The sequence below is a fragment of the Melospiza georgiana genome, chromosome 7 (assembly GCF_028018845.1).
Source record: "Melospiza georgiana isolate bMelGeo1 chromosome 7, bMelGeo1.pri, whole genome shotgun sequence".
NCBI lineage: Eukaryota > Metazoa > Chordata > Aves > Passeriformes > Passerellidae > Melospiza > Melospiza georgiana.
The window spans coordinates 21,761,889-21,774,574 of NC_080436.1; the positions used below are offsets into that span (position 1 = coordinate 21,761,889).

At 38.3% G+C, this 12,686-nt stretch overlaps 1 protein-coding gene across 1 annotated transcript in view; it reads left to right on the forward strand.

Annotated features, from left to right (window-relative positions):
• LRP2 (LDL receptor related protein 2) overlaps positions 1-12,686 on the forward strand; it is a 110,138-nt gene that overhangs the window by 47,299 nt on the left and 50,153 nt on the right. The window contains exons 24-33 of the mRNA XM_058028332.1: positions 327-443; positions 1,586-1,963; positions 2,478-2,492; positions 2,848-3,096; positions 5,304-5,515; positions 5,983-6,167; positions 7,052-7,280; positions 8,422-8,599; positions 10,551-10,679; positions 11,627-11,793. Coding sequence (XP_057884315.1) covers positions 327-443; positions 1,586-1,963; positions 2,478-2,492; positions 2,848-3,096; positions 5,304-5,515; positions 5,983-6,167; positions 7,052-7,280; positions 8,422-8,599; positions 10,551-10,679; positions 11,627-11,793 — 1,859 coding nt within the window. The remainder of the gene's footprint in view (positions 1-326; positions 444-1,585; positions 1,964-2,477; positions 2,493-2,847; positions 3,097-5,303; positions 5,516-5,982; positions 6,168-7,051; positions 7,281-8,421; positions 8,600-10,550; positions 10,680-11,626; positions 11,794-12,686) is intronic.

Sequence of the window (12,686 nt, forward strand, 5' to 3'; positions counted from 1 at the left end):
AATGTCTCTTTATTGTTTCCTCACACTTGCCCCCAAAGGAGACTTTGGTGATCTTATATTACCAGCTCCAACACAGCATAATAAACCTATCCATAAATTAATCCTGCTTGTGATGCTTTTGATCTCTGGGCTGCTTGTGGAGGGCTGAAATCTGTTTCCTCTGTTTTCTGGGAATTACAAAGTCACTGCATTTTCTGTGTCTCAGGGAAATTATGGTCTTCAGTGGAATTGATACCGTATCAGACTTAAGCACCTGTAGGGTAAATCTGATGCAGTCTAGCTCTGTAAAATAAATAAATAACATTCAGTATTTTTAAATTTTGTAGTATATAACTGCAGCGCCACAGAGTTTAAATGTCAAAGTGGAGACCAGTGTATCAGCACCTACTACCAGTGTGATGGTGTTTTTGACTGTAACGATCACTCAGATGAGGCCAATTGCCGTAAGTATATTGATGCTGAAAGGAATACTTCAGTTATTAAGTGATGCTTTTGGACATTTCCTTTAATCTGCTATGTCGAATACTGCCCTTGCAATCTTAATATTCTTTTCAGGGAAACTTGTCTTTACATCATTTTCCTGAGCAGGAATTTCAAACACAGATTCCAGTGCAGGAATATCATAGAATCATAAAATGGCTTGGGTTGGAATGAACCTTAAAGATAATCTAATTTCAACCCCCCTGCCTTAGGCAGAGACACCTTTCACTAGACCAGGTTGCTCAAAGCCCCATCCCACCTGGTCTTGAACACTTCCAGGAATATGGCATCCACAATTTCTCTGGAAAACCTGTTCCAGTGCCTCACCTTCCTCACAGTAAAGAATTTATTCCTAATATCGAATCTAAACCTGTTTTCTTGCAGTTTGAAGCCATTCCTCTTCGTCCTGTAACTACATGCCCTTGTAAAAATTTTCTCCCCATTTTTCAGTACCTGAAGGGAGCCTATAAGAAAGGCCACAGTAAGGTCACCCCTAAGCTTACTCTTTTTCAGGCAGAACAATTTTAATTCTTTTAGTCTTTTCTTGTAGGAGAGGTGCTTCATCCCTCTAACAATCTTGGAACTAAGCAGATTATGCTAGCAAGAGTAGATGGCTCAAACAAAGAGGACAGTTTGCGTTCCTTTTGGCCATAACATTTTGTTTTACTTGGCATTTCAGTCTCAGGATTTTAAAGCAAAATAAAGTTTATTGATCTGAAAACCTGGTATTCATGAAAGTTAGATTTAAAATTTTTTTGAGTAATTTTTTACACTTAAATTAGTCAAAATGCTACAACACAGGGTGGTGAAAGAGAAACTGATTTTCTGTAGCTTTGGACAGGTACATAGCTATAAATATGTGTTTGCTCAAAGTATAACAATAGTTGAATTGCCTTGTTGACCACATTATAAAGTAGGAGTTAAATTAGTCACATTTTGAAATGTCCTGCAGATTGACTGTGAATCCGTGGCCTGATCTAAAAGCAACAAAGTTCTTAATAGCACTGTAACTATAAGTTATATAAGAGATGAACTGAACATAGTGGTTTTGCTTCTCAGTCTAAAGTTGAAACAGCTTCTGAACTGTTGAATGTCACTGTTCTAGCTACAAGACCACCAGGGATGTGCCACCAGCATGAATTCCAGTGTCAATCAGATGGCAGTTGTATTCCTGATCACTGGGAATGTGATGGCCATGTTGATTGTGCAGATGGCTCAGATGAACATCACAGGTGTCCTCCCAGAACATGTCCTCCATCGCTTTTCCGCTGTGACAATGGCAACTGTGTGTACCGCGCGTGGATCTGTGATGGGGATAACGACTGCAGGGACATGAGCGATGAGAGGGACTGTCCAACTCAGCCCTTCCGGTGCCCCAGCTGGCAGTGGCAGTGTCCAGGTCACAGTATCTGTGTGAACCTCAGCAAAGTATGTGACAATTCTGCTGACTGTCCTAATGGAGCTGATGAATCCCCGCTGTGCAGTAAGTTACCCTTCAAGTATCTACTGTAGACTATGTGTCATTTCTTCAGAAAGAAGTGGAATACTCAGCATGCTCTATTTTATGTCACAATGTTTCTGGTGGAAATGTAAGCACAATGTAATTTGAGCTCAAATTTTCTAAGTGGAACTTGCTTTCAGTGAAAAGATACTGCAATGATGACTGAGGAATTTATTTGCTCTGTCCAATCTTGTGCTCTGAATTCCAGTGTGATTCCCACTGACTTTAGATTTTTATATAACTACATGGGAATTAACTTTGTGTTCCTGGACACATTCACTAAAGCATAGTATGCTTTATATCTTTATATTCAGATGAAATGTGATTCAGTCCTTAATACTCTCTTTTAAATTTTTAACTTCAAGAATCATGATTAAAATCAAGAAGTTAATTTGTAGCAAGAATTTGTATTTATGTTGATTATGAATTGATTTAAACATAATCTTTTTCTTTCCTTCTTTCCTCCTTCTTCTCTTTAATCAATGCACATTCTCAGATGAACCCCAGCCAGGTATGATTATAAACTATTTTAAATTATTATTTATACAACTTTAGGATTGGAGTGGTAAAGTAAAATTTCTTATATTTCTAGCTATTTTTGAAAAAGTTGTTGTATGTAATTAGACAGCCTTCTGTTTGGCATTCATTTGATGAGATTCAGTACATGTGATGTTACCTGCCTTAATGTGCAGTGTGTATGCTGTATTTTGTATAAAGACCACAGTCCCTTCTCACACTGCATAACTGAGATTCTGCAGTCATTTTAGTAGCAGTCTTTGGCTAATAATACAATTGTAAAGATTCAAATTTATCACAGGAAACATTTGTTGACTATTTGCTTATCTCTCTCCCCAACCCATCTTCAGATCAGGAAAGCTGCTCTGACAATAATGCTGGCTGTACTCATGAATGTATTCAAGGACCTTTTGGAGCTCAGTGTACCTGTCCTGTTGGATACCAGCTTGCAAATGACTCCAAGACCTGTGAAGATATTAATGAATGTGACCCTCCAGGCTTTTGTAGTCAGCACTGTTACAACGAGAGAGGATCTTTTAGGTGTTATTGTGATGAAGGATACATTCTAGAAGCCAATGGGAGGATTTGTAAAGCAGCAGGTGAGAAACATTGATGTCAGTCTAAGAATGACAGCAGTGCCTGAGAACTGTCCAGCTTTGTGTCTCAGTTTGAAAGACAGGTGTCTGCCAAGGAAGGTGGAATGGAAAATATGACGTCCTTCTCTCCAAATTATAATAACTTTGATATTAAGGAGCTTTCAGGCAAAGATATGGGAAAAGGAATAGCGGTTCTTTACTAATATGTATACACATGTAGATATGTGTAACAAGACAAACAGCCAGCCCCTCTGGCAGCGGCAGCAGCAGCAGTGAACCGAACCGAACGGAACCGAACGGAACCGGAGCCCCGGGGCCGCCTCCCTTGGGCTGCGGGCGCTTCCCTTCGCTGCAGTTCCGCTCGCGGCCGCCAGGGGCGCTCCTGGCTCCGGCCCGGCTGCGGTGATTGCCCTGCGCCGGCAGGGGGCGCTGTGGCGCGAGCTCGGCCGCGTCTCCCTCACGGGGTAATGGCAGCGGCCGGATGGGGAATTGGGCTGCAGTAGGAACCTCAGAGCGGCGGCTGGAACCCCAGAGTAGCAAAGGAAGCGTATCAGAAACTCCACAGCTGTAGCAGGAGCCGCAGGGGCTTCCCGGCAGGCAGGGGTGTGGGGTTGGAGTGTAGCGAAAACCCGGAGCAGTGGCAGAAAAACAACCGGGCTGGGCAGCGGCAGGCCTGCTCCGTGCAGCCGGAGGAAAGCCTCCTTCGAGGGGGCTCGGGGTCCCGGGTTTTCCCCTGAGACACTCAGGTAGATGGTGAGGGCCCTTTCTAGTGAGGCAGGGTGTTAATAAGGTGCCAGTCCACCAGCTGCTCTTACAAGCCGAGGCTCACCCACAGTAAGGAAGAAGCAGTACAGGGTTGGGCGGTGGCACTGGCAACAGCTCGACTGACCGTCCTCCTCCGATGCCGACAGCAAAAGCATGGAGTCCAGCCCAGCCCCTCAGCCCCCAGCCAAAATCTCGAGGTATTGCTGCCCTTCCCGAGAAAATGTCCCTCAGCTGATAGTGCAGGCAGCTGCACTCGTCCCCCTTCTCCTGGGCTATGTCCTTTGTTTCTCTGAAGTACCAGTCGTTAATTATCTTTTAGCAACAAATGAGAGAAAATTACCTGAGAGAAAGCAGCTAAAGGAAAAATCCTAACTGCCAACACTTTGCCATTATGATATTTTTCTCTTAAAAGAGTTGATTTTAGAGGTGTTCATGGCAGATGACCGTGAGAATTAAAACTGTCAGCTGTAGGGTTAATTAGAAAGTAATATTTCATAGAAATAGTATATTTAAATGAACGCTATTTTTTTTAGCTTGCAATGATCAAAAATAATATTTTGAAGAAAAGCAATGTCAGAGACTTGTGAGCCGTAGCCCAAAATTAACTGTTTATAAAGTTCAATGTTCACAAAGTGTTTAAATCCCAGCCTCTCATAAGACTTACCTGGTGCCTATGCTGTACTTTGCTCATTTCTAAGGGGCAGACATCCCTGATGCAGCCTAGATTGCCAGTTGTTTTCTGTCTCTTTTGTAGTACACTGACAGGGCAGAGAAGCCATAACCCCCGTGGAATTTATCTTTACAAGTTTCCTGGTTTAGGGATATACTCAGGTTGTGGAAGACACTTGCATTTTCCCTGCACATAAGCTTGGCCATTACTAATAGGGAGTTTCTTGTACTTTGCTGTCTTTATGGTTGATGCTCTTCAGTTATTTTTTGGCATCTTATCTGTGCAACTAATTGCAGCAATCTACAGCTTCCCTGTAATCTGCCTCTTCTCCCTTGGTCCCACATGGTCCAAAGGGGGAAAAAAGAGAAGGTGGGAGACCAGGCTGAGTAGATTAATTGGAGGTGCCAAAAACTTTGGGAGTTGAATCGGGAGCGGGAGATCAAAGAGTTTTATGGAGGAATGTGTGCTGGATGTCAGCAGCAAACTGGTTAGACAGTGGGCAATAGGACCTAATGTTCAGATAGGAACCTGGGAGGGAAGTTTGTAAAAAGAGTTATGGAGAAAAGCCAATGTAGATTTAATAGTCAGGATGGACAGACTGGATATGATACTATATCTTGGCCTGGGAATTGATTTAAATTTGTCCTTTCAATATTTATGTCTAGATACTACAGTGTTGATGCTATAAAGTCATGTTAAATTACTCAGTGTTTCTTTTTTCCCAGTTACTGTTGAATAGCTCATTGGTTTATTTTAATTTCTATTCCTCTGACAGAATCTGGGAATCTTCTTTTGCTTGTGGCAAGTCGTAACCAAATTGTTGTGGATAACATCACTTCTCAGTCACACAGTATTTATTCTCTGGTTCGGGATGGGACAAATATTGTGGCTATTGATTTTGATTCAGTCACAGATCGCATCTTTTGGTCTGATACAACACAGGATAAAATCTGGAGTGCTTATCAAAATGGGACTGACCGAAAAATAGTAAGTTTTGCTGAGTAAGTTTTCTTGTCTTTTATGGAGAGAAAATGAAGACACTGTATCTTTAGTTAATGAAGGAGAAGAGGAAAATCCAAATATAGTAAGAAAAGAGGTAACAGAGACAAAGTGAAGCAACTTTGTAGAAAAGCTAAGCTAACATTTCAAATAGCTGTTTGAAAAGGGAAACTGAATGCTTTCAAGAAGCCCTTTTTAAAGCATCACAATATAAACTGATTTTCCTATTAGTAAATTCTAACTTCTTCAGTAGACCTGCTGAAATTAGTAGGAGTGTTTGGGTTTATGCTTTGCCATCATTTTGGATATGTACATTGTGATTAATTCTGCATTGTAGATCTAGAAGATATTGGAAACTTGGTTGATAATTTTCCATATCTATAGAAATGCAAAAGGTAAAATTTAATATAATCTTTTTTTTCCTCTCCCCCACCTGCTTTTTTGTTCTTGAACAGGTGTTTGACAGTGGTGTCACTGTCACTGAGAGTATAGCAGTGGATTGGGTGGGTCGTAACCTTTACTGGACAGACTTTGTTCTGGAAACAATTGAAGTCTCCAAAATGGATGGGAGCCACAGGACTGTGCTGATCAGTGAAAATATAACAAACCCAAGAGGACTAGTGTTAGATCCTAGAACTGAGTAAGGTTTTTCATATTATTTTTTATTAAGATACTTCTTTTATGATGTAGCTATTAAAATTTTAGACATGTCCAAATTGTATTGGAATTGTAAATGACAAGTGGAAGTAACAACTTAATTTAGTGTGTTTTTAGAGTTGATTAATATTTCAAGTCATTAAGTAATTACTGGTGATATGTAGTTCTGTTTCAGTGCAACAAGATGGTTTTTTACCTATAAAATATTTTTCTTCTTTTGCTTCTGAGTTAAGAAGTATTAATTCAACATTATGATGTATCACTTCAGTTGGTGGTATACCACAAACAATGGGATTTCATGTCATATGCCTACCTTCATACTTCCAAGTCTGAAATAATTATCCAGATTGTATTGTTATCACAAAAGCACCTTCCCATTTCAGACAGCAAGTGGTATAGAGTTAATGTGATGATTTGAACTGTTCATGTACAAAATTTTACTCTTTTTTTTTGAGGTTTTCATTGCCTTGAACTCTGTTTACTGCCAGTTTCAATGCTGTTAACATTATCAATGCATACCTGTTAGAGTGTAAGCCTATTAAATTATTATGTAGCAGTCAGAGGATGAGATTATAATAAACATTAAAAACCAGTGACACCAGTAGCTTCTATATTGACGAAAAACCAGTAGCTGCTATTACTGACAAATAGAAACAACAGTAAAAGTATTACAAGAATTTTTATTACAGAAATTACTGTAATATCTTCTGTAAGCATGTTGCTAAAGTAAATTATTTCAGTATCATTATGTAGGGCTGTTCATAGAAAGATTGCTTCTATTTTTTGCCTAATGACTCTTTGTGGAATGTTTCTCAGTAGGCTGCTAGTTTTTTTCCCAGGTTGCTAACCATGAGTTACTTTTTTCAGTGCTCATGTAATGTTCTGGACGGACTGGGGCCAAAACCCCCGAATTGAAAAAGCCAGCATGGATGGCAAAATGCGCACAGTGATTGTTAATAATAAAATCTACTGGCCCAATGGACTGTCCATTGATTATCCAAATAAACTTCTCTATTTTGCTGATGCTTATCTTGACTATATCGATTTCTGTGATTACAATGGAAACAACAGACGACAGGTGGTTGCAAGTGATCTGGTAAGACATTAATAAGGAACCACTGTTTTCCTGTGTCCCTGCTGATAGTACTGAAAAATATATTAGCTTGTCATAGACTGGGCTGTATTTTTCTTCAAAATTATTGAGTGAAGCAGATGTGAAGTATTTTATCTATCTGCTTCCTGCTGCTGGAAAAAGAGAAACTGCTATCCTATTCAGTCTCTCAGGAGATCTTCAGCAGAGTCTGGAGCTGCCTGTAGACTTGGTGACTTGGTGCTTTATAGCATTCTCATCTGTACTGTCTGCATGTATGAAATCTGAAGGTGACATCTGACAATGCTGCAACTAGGTGGTACATTTTCTGTAGGCAGAGATAGAAGAGAAAGCCTGGAGAAATGTTTCCTGGTATTTTGTGAGGTTATTGCTACTATTCTTGACAGGAGTGAAGGGCTTTGTGCTGTGACTTGTGTGCAGCAGCTCCATCAAGACAATCCCTCTTACAGTCTGCATCCCAGTGAAGTGTACTGGCAGCTTGCAGCACTGTCCTTGTACCAACACAATAGTGCAGATGTTCAGCTGGCACACAGAAAGTGGTATCAATAACCATGTGAATGTTTTCAATAATTGACTCCTGGGGCTTTTGCTTTTGGCTGGAGAGACAATTAGTGTGATACAGGAGCCAAGTAAATCTTTCCACTCCTGGTTATCTGAAATCTAGATAAGCCTCCTTCTTTGATCCTCTGGTAAATTTTAGGGGAGCTTATCAAGAATGCAGGTTCTTGACAAGTCCATAATTCTCATTAGACGTTTCCTCTTGTGCTTTTGAAAATCTCCAGTTGGCTCTTTATCTGTGGGTTCTGCCCAAAGTAGTTAGACTGCTTTGCTAATTCCTCATTCTCTTTATCTCACAGGGTCTATATAGCATTCCATTTTAAAAAATATATATTTTCCTCGTTATTAATGTATTATTTTAGACTATTTGTACTATTAATAGTACATTAATAATGTACTATTTTAGACTATTTTTTTCTGAAAAAATATCTTTTGTGACAAAGTTGCTTCATTATTTGTGTATTATTTGTGTATTTAAAAATTATGCTCACCTCTGTTATTACTTCATTGCAAGCTTTACATCTGCAAATCTCCAGAAGTAAATTGGTAATCAACCTTGCCTTTTTAGATACTGCAGCATCCACATGGTCTAACTGTCTTTGAAGATTTTGTGTACTGGAGTGACCGCTATACTAATCGAGTCATTCGGGCCAATAAATGGCATGGAGGAAACCAGACAGTTATGATTTATAACATTCACCAGCCTTTGGGTCTCGTGGCAGTCCATCCTGTAAAGCAGCCTGATGGTAAGTTCATCAAAACAACTTTGGTAATTGCAGAAATAAGCATGCAGTGATGTCATGCATTGGAACACCAAGAATCAGTCTTTTCAGCCAAAGGGTTGGGTTAAAAAAACAAATAATTGACACTATTGACTTGCCACTGTTCAATCTGGTGTTAGGGAAAACAACCACCTAGGCAGCATTTCAGGATGATGATTAGCCAAGAAGAACAATAAGGAGGTAGTGTGTGCCATTTTCTTGCACTTTGTTCTGAATGTTTTTACAAGACAATTGAGGCATTTTCGGAAAGCATTTTAATTTAACAAATTTCTCTCTGTGGCATACTAGATTCAATTTCTCGTGCAGTAATAATTATTTTTGAAAAGATTACTGTCATCAACTTTCTCTGAAAGTACTTCTACATTATTTTAGTCAATGAAACAATAATGATAAATAATCCCCTTCATTGCATTAAATATTCTCTCAGATCTTGTGTGGGTGATCTCTTGCAGCTTAAAGACTAAAAAAACCCTAAATTATTTCTGTTAGGTAGAGATCTTTCATATCAGACTTTTTTCTTATTTCATAGCATGACTTGAAGAGTGTTGAGCATGTTGATACGAATATTATCTTTCAGCTTTAGTTATATTTCTTGTGTATGGAGTGTTTCCAGCTAATAAATATTACTTCTTTTTTCTTTTTTTCCTCAAAATATACCCCCGTGCCTGGGAAGGTGGAGACTTCCCTGAGTATCTGAGCAAGGCACTAGTACTTTCAGTGCTGGATTTGCTTTGAAACAAAGCCTTCCTCAGACATGTTAAAGCTGCCTATTCTCACTGTCAGTTGTTCAGTTAGCAGGGCATAGCCTTAATTTATTTGTCATAATTATGGTTTGAGAGGTTTTATTTTACAACCTAAGGTTTAAAAAAATTTCTATCCCTGGAGAATTTTTTCTTCTTTTTCTTTATTGTATTTAGTACATTTTATAATTTTTCATTCTGAATTATTCTATTGTACTTTATGTGGCCAGGCAAAAAGGGAGAGAATAGAGTACTTGCAGAATAGCATAACATACTGATGTTGACAAATGAAGGAATAATTACATGCTGATTGAAATTCCAGATGCAGTAATAAAACTGTCATCCACTCTCCTATTTTGTAAACCACTGGATCTTACGCTAACCACAGTTTATATTTTTTTATACTGGTGACATGAACAATTTTCTTACAGTTTGAGTTCTGAGTTTATGCCATTATTTTATTGTCATGTTAATTTGTTTTCAGTTCTTGTTAGTTTTTATATTAGTAACAATTTTGTGAATTCCTGGAACTCCCAAGCTTTTTAGAATAAGGTCTGCTGCCATTGCTAAGGATGTACTCAAAATCTGATTTTTGTTTTCTTATGAAGATTACTCATTCTGAAAAATCTTGTTCAGTAGCAAGTTTGCAGAAGTGGTTTAGATTGAATTTTAGTGTATAGTAATAATATCAGTCAGGAGAGATCTTCAGTGTCTTTTTTTTACATTTTACAACTTTTCATTCACAGTTTCAAAGTAAGCTAAGAAATTTGGCATTGAATTCCCGCTATCTTTGCAACTATTTTCTCTTTAGTTTCTTCAAGAAGTTTCAGCAAATAATTTAAATCTCCCATCTAGAAGGGTTACAATCAAGGACTGCAAATCCCACAGGTTTCCTCATGCAGTTAAGAAAAGTTTGAAATAGAGTTTGAACATTTTTTTGTGATGCATAAAAATTGCAAAGATTACTATGGTAATGTACTGGTTTTCTGTGGAAAATTGTATCCTGTCACAAGTAAATTGTATTCCTTGTTGTTCTTAGAAATAATTTCATAATTTTAATTTTTAAAGAAATAGAAAAACTTTCTTAATTCTGGGTTAATGTCAGTAGCAAGGAGAATATTCTCTCTAGTTGCTTATATGGTTACAGCTGCTAATAGTTCCTTTCTTATTTTCAGGTATTAATTCCTGTGCATCATCCCCCTGTAGCCATCTGTGCTTACTTTCTTCATCTGGACCACTTTTTTTTTCCTGTGCTTGTCCTTCAGGGTGGATCCTTTCTCCTGATAACAGGAACTGCATGAGAGGTAGGGCAGTACTAATGAGATTTTGAGAGGTGCAGTGATGCTGTGTTTTGTGGTTTTTCATGCCAGAATTTTTACTGCAAAATTTATATAAAAGTGTTAAGCAGCCAGTAAAGAAAATCAAAACCAAACCAACCTTTTGTCTATTATAAAAGATTCAATGGGTTACTTCTACAGCAGCCCAGTTCCCTGTTAGGTGGTAGCTTGTGCCTATGGGTAGAGGCTAGGATTTGTTCTCCAAAGACCAAAGCACAAGGAAAAGGGGAGGGAATCTGTGTTCAGGAGATTCTCTTCCCCTAGTCCCTAGCAGATGAGAAATGCAATTGCTGACTATCCCTCTGCAGCTCTCTGATGCATTTTCTCAGATCACCTGATGCATTGCCCTTGTTAATAAGATTTAAGCATAAGGGTACAAGTTTACCTAAAAGTAAATATACCAATAGGGAGTATGTCTGTTCCCTTAGGGATAAAACCAGAAAAGAGTACTGCAGTTCTATTTTGTAATAATGATCAGCAGTTGCCCTGTGATGTTGTTCCATGCTTGTGGGTCCTGCTTAATATGCATTAGAACCTATCACAGGCAGGTCCTGCAGAATCCTTAGAGCTTTGGCTGGTTCCCCTTCTCAGAGATTTGAAAAAGCAGCTTAGAGCAGCTGCACAAATATCCTTTTTTTGTCTGGAATTGAGTGATCTTGCCTTATTTACTTCCTTCTGCTCAGAATTTGTATTGTGATTGCACAGTGCTGAAACTTAAAATGTTACAGCAGTTTAAATAACTGATAACCTTGTTTCTAGTGAGGGAACAAACCTCTGTGTAAGGGGTTTCAAAACATCACTGGTAATATTGAACCATTCTCAGCAGCAGGGAACTTTTGGGTGGGAGGGGAAAGCATATCATAATTCCTTTTTCTTGACCAGAAGCAACTCTGAATTACTCTTTGTTTTCACAGTTGAACACCCTTTCCTTATTGCTGTAAGAGATAATATAATTTATGGAATTTCTCTGAACCCTGAGGAGAAGACAAATGATGCTATGGTTCCAATAGCAGGAGTTCAAAATGGTGTTGATGTTGACTTTGATGACTCTGAACAGATGATTTATTGGGTTGAAAATCCAGTAAGTTAGTATTTGTGTTCAAAATGTGCACTAAATTAAAACCTTTTTACCTTTTTTATTTTTGAAAAGTGTTTTGGACTGAAATATGTTAACATTTGTTTTTGTTGTTGGTGGTGTTTTTTTTTTTAATATTTTGTTTGTTTGGTTGTTTTCCTAGGACAATTAAAGAAGCTTTGTCTCTTTTGTAAAGTAGTTCTTATATTTGTCAGCAGAAACATCTGATTAGTGTTTTTTCCTGGCTCAGAGACATGAACAGGAAATATTGGAGAGCATTGACAGACCCACACTCAGCCCTGCTGTGCTGTAGTTTGCTTTCTCTGCTCCCTTGACTTAGGAGCCAAATCTGCAAACACAGCAGAGCACTTCTGCATGGGAGCAGTGCATTGGACACAGTGACACTTAGCAGTAGGATGAATGTATGTGCACTGAGTCTGAGCACTTAATGAACTGATGCCATAGAGCAGCATCTTTTTCATTAAGTTGAAAATGGTTGCAAGCTCACAAGAATTTCCAGGTAGCACATGTGAGGCTTATAGATTTAAAAATGAATTTGAACTAATTTTTAATAGTTATTTATAATTGTTTGACTAATTGCTTTTATTGCTGGTCATGAACTAAGAAACTAGATATGTTCTATAAGGCTAACTTGTTACAAAAAACAAAAGAGGAAAAAATGCATAATTTTTGTGAATGGACACTTCAAAAGGAAAAAATCTCTGGTAGTCTGTCTGAAGACAGTATGTCTTCACTCTTGGAAACTTAAAAACAATTCTTTTTATCAAGTAAAGCAATAATTAGGTCTTGGAGAAATATGAAGATAGATGAGGAGATTTCTGTAATTATGTTTTAACAGAAACAATTCACACAAACTTGTTATGTTTCATCCACACAAG